The 4,244-nt window shown below is 39.8% G+C and overlaps 1 protein-coding gene across 1 annotated transcript in view; it reads right to left on the bottom strand.

Annotated features, from left to right (window-relative positions):
- Nucleotides 1-4,244, bottom strand: part of RNF125 (ring finger protein 125) — a 48,708-nt gene that overhangs the window by 16,203 nt on the left and 28,261 nt on the right. The window contains exon 3 of the mRNA XM_034642197.1: nucleotides 3,382-3,468. Within this exon, the coding sequence (XP_034498088.1) occupies nucleotides 3,382-3,417 (36 nt within the window). The 5' untranslated portion in view covers nucleotides 3,418-3,468. The remainder of the gene's footprint in view (nucleotides 1-3,381; nucleotides 3,469-4,244) is intronic.

Genomic DNA, 4,244 nt, shown 5'->3' with positions numbered 1-4,244 from the left:
GGTGGGGGTGGATGGGGGAACAGAGGGGGAGGGAGAGGGCACCCCACCATCCCTATCTTTAAAAGAAAAACAGGGGCACCTGGGTGGCTCAGTTGGTCAAGCATCCAACTCTTGCTTTTGGCTCAGGTCATGATCTCAGAGTGGTGAGATCGAGCCCCACATTGGGCTCCGTGCTAAGTGTGGAGCCTGCTTAAGATTCTCTCTTTCCCTCTGCCTCTCCCCCACACTCACGTGTGCACACATTCAAACATGATCTCTTTCTCTATAAAATAAATAAATAAAATCTTTAAAAAAAAAAAAAAAGGAAAAGGAAACCCTTCCCTTGATTCCACATGTCCCTCAGCTTCTGCCCTATGTCCTCTTGAAGACTAAATTTCTTGACCTGCTTGTCTACCATCTATGTCTCCATTTCTTAATTATCCTTGCTTTATCCAGTCCAACCTGGGTTCTGAACCGACCACTCCACTTCCATCTGTCTAAAAGTTGCGTCATCACCAGTGTCACCAGTGGCCTTCATGTGGCTAAATCCAATAGAATCTTTTTAGTCTTTTTCTTCCTTGACTTCTCAACTACATTCGTTGGTGTTGAGCACTCCCTCCTTGTTGAACCTCTTTGGCTTTCCCTCCTTCTGGCTGTTCTTCTCCATCTCCTTCACTGGCCTCTTCTTCTCCATGGAAAAGCTAAGTGCTGGAGGTCTTAGGATTCTGTCTTAGGACCTTTTCTCATTCCTTGTTCCCTCTCTAAGAATCTCAAAACTCACATAGATTCTGTAATCATCTTTCTTCCAAAGACAGATTCTAAGACTTTATCTCTCCTCTGGGTCACTCAAACGTCCAATTGTTTACTTGACATATCCACCTATTGATTCAGGCACCTTCAGTTCAATCTGTCCAATAATGAACTCATTATAGTAAACTCCTACCTGTTCTATTTCCAGTTGTTTATGCCTCTCTTAGTAAATGGAGTTACAATCTAGCTGGTAGCTCAATCCAGATGCCTGGGCACCATTTTGATTTCTTCCCCTTCCTCATTCACATTGAATCAATGACCATCACAATCACGATTCTGCCTCCAATGTATCTCTCAGTAGCTCTTGGATGGGTTCATTTTTCTCTATCCCCATGGCCACCACACATTTTAAATCATTGCATTTTCTTTGTGGCCTGTAGCAACAGTTTCTATCTGCTACACCTGCTTCCACTCTTGCCGTTGTTCAATCTATTATGCACATTGCAACTAAAGTGATCTTTTGAAAAGCAAAATTCATCCCATGCTTAAAGCTTTTAATGGTTCTCCATAACCCTTAGAATTAAATTCCAGATCTTTAATATGATCTACAAAGTCCTGTGTGATCTCTCTCTTTCAATAAATATAATAAATTAAGATGCATTTGGTGGTAGGGAAATTCAACTAAAACTGTCTGAATCAACAAGGAAATCATGTAAGGTAAATTAGTCTAGAGGTGAGCACTTCCAAAGTTGGCTCAGTAGTTCAGTGATGTCCTCAGGTGTCTAGCCTCTTGCCATCCCCAGTGTGTCAGCACTGTCTTCCTCAGGGCAGAAAGATGGCAAGAACAGTTCCAACACTCACATCTACACAAAACAATCTCTAAGACCAGAAAGGAAAGATGGGGATTCTCCTTCTACCTCTGCCTTTTTATATGGGAGGAAAATGTTTCCTAGAGGCCTGCTTTTGTAGATTTCTCCTTATATCTCACTGATCTAGATCAGGTCCCATGACCATCCTTAAACCAATCACTAGCAAAAGACTGAAGTGCTATCTGAACAATACAACTGGGGGTTCTTTTACCAAGAAAGATGAGGACAAGGCAATTGGATAGGCTGACAATAAGGCTTCCCAAAATAACCATTTTTGGCCCCATCTGCTATCAATCTCTCCCTTATTCTCCATGGTTCTAAATTTCTCTACTTCTTTCAATTCCTTGAGTAATTAAGTTCTCTCTGACCTCAGGGCCTTTACACATGCTTTTTTGCTCTGTCTGAACACTTCCTGCCAATACCCACCACTCTCAACTTCCTCCAACTCAAAGTTCAGGTCTTAGTTTGGTCACTGTCTACACCAAATGCATCTCATATTATCTCCTTGATTTTCTCATTGCGTGCTGCATTTGCCTTCCTATTTATCTTGCTGGAGACTACTTCGTGAGTTAGAAATAATGGATGTAAAGACCTGACATGTAGGAGGTGACACATATATTTATATATGCAATTCAATACTAATCTCACAAGGTAGATATTATTGTTCCCATTTTATAGGCTCAGAGAATTTAACTTAGCAAAGGCCACATAACAACTAAGTGGCAAAACGATGTTTTAATTCTAGATCTTCTTTTACTTTAAAATTCATGTGCTTGCAGTGCCTGGGTGGCTCAGTCAATTAAGTGTCCTGCTCTTGATTTCGGCTCAGTTTGGGATCTCAGGGTGGTGGGATCAAGCTCCACGTCAGGCTCCCTGCTCAGCAGGGAGTCTGCTCTTCTCCCTTTCATTCTGCCCCTCCCCCCTGCTTGCACCGATGCACTTGCGAGCTCTCTCTCTGTCTAAAATAAATGAGTAAATCTTTTTTAAAAAATAAATAAAATCCACATGCTTTTACTACAGAGCTTGTGTAGAAATAAATAAATAAATAAATAAATAAATAAATATTCTTTTCTATTCTTAGAAAAGAATAAGACTAAAATAAAGCAGGAAAATGGAATATGGGAGGCTAGGTAAAAATGAAGCATCTGATATTATCTATAAGGAACTTAATAAACTTATGAAGGTGACAATAATGATGATGATGGTATCAGCCAGAAATAAATTCACAATCCATATTCTAGGTCCTAGAAAGCATCAGTATAAAGATAAGTCTAAAGGAAATTTCAAAGCCTTACGATCAACATCTCTGATACCACATGGAGTGGGAAGAAAGACTTTTACTATATGATCTTTTGCACATTTTGACATTTGTACTGTGTATGTCCATAGATAAAAATTAGCAATTTTTACATATATATGTCCTTTAACTCAACAATTCTACTCCTTGAACCAATGTGTGGACAACCATGTGCACAAGGAGGTATAATTAGGAATATTCTTTGTAGCATTGTCTGTAACACCAAAAATTTGCAACCAATAAAATTTCCATTCATGCCGTGGAAGGCAATGTAATCGTTAAAAAGAACAAGCAAAACTTTTATAGCACTTAACTATATATTAGCTATCAATCTAAGTGCTTTATATGTGTTAACTAATTTAATCTTCATAATATCTCTAGGATATAGGTAACTAATATCCTGATTTCCAAGAGAGACAGGTACAGATAACTTGGAAGCTTGCCTTAGATCACATTTATGGTAAAAAGCAGAGCTGGGAGTCCCACCCAGGAAATCTGGTTCTTCGTGTCTATGAACTTCATACAGTACTGGCCTTCCTCTATTGTGGATAACACGGAGGTACCTCTAAGACCCTGTTAATTAAAAAAAAAAAAAAAGATGCTATTGAAGAAAGATGTCATTAAACAAAACAAAAATCAATATAAGGTATACTTCTCATGGAGAAAAAGCATTATATATTTCTCACTGAAGGAAGGCAACACAGTATATTTTCAAGATCCCAGATTTTTCTCTTGCTCACTGAGTGACCTTGGCACGTTACTGCTTTGGTCTTAGTTTCCTCGGTTGAAAAACACAGGTAATGTTTATTTGCAGAATTGTGAGAGGTTGACTGCAATAACATCGAAACTCTTGTTCATTGCCTGTCAGGTAGTGTTAGTTCTCTCTCTGATGCCATTCATTCTCCAAACATCCGGTGAGAACCTACTATGTGGCAAGTTTCCCGAGACACTGGGGGCACAGCCAGGAGCAAGACTTAGTGAGGTGAACTGCTGCTGTTTTTTTGTCTGCCAAGCTTCTCCTCTTCTGTGACCTGCACCACACACTCTTCCTTTGGAGGAATTTTCCTTTCATCATCCATCCCACATGCCTCTGGTGGGGCTGCCCATCATACGGTCTGCTTTTTGCCCCTCATAGGAGTTCCTGTTGTTGTGACCTGCAGCTTCCCTGCTGTCTGTGCTTCCTAAGTGTAGTTGATACACGTTCTTTTTATCTTTTAGCTATGCAGCATCTGACCAATACCTTCTTTTTTCTTTCTTTCTTTTTTTTTTTTAAATATTATTTATTTATTTATTCGACAGAGATAGAGACAGCCAGCGAGAGAGGGAACACAAGCAGCGGGAGTGGGAGA

This window comes from Ailuropoda melanoleuca, chromosome 14 (assembly GCF_002007445.2).
Source record: "Ailuropoda melanoleuca isolate Jingjing chromosome 14, ASM200744v2, whole genome shotgun sequence".
Taxonomy (NCBI): domain Eukaryota; kingdom Metazoa; phylum Chordata; class Mammalia; order Carnivora; family Ursidae; genus Ailuropoda; species Ailuropoda melanoleuca.
Note: the sequence above shows the minus strand (reverse complement) of the source record. Positions and strands in the feature narration are given on the sequence as shown.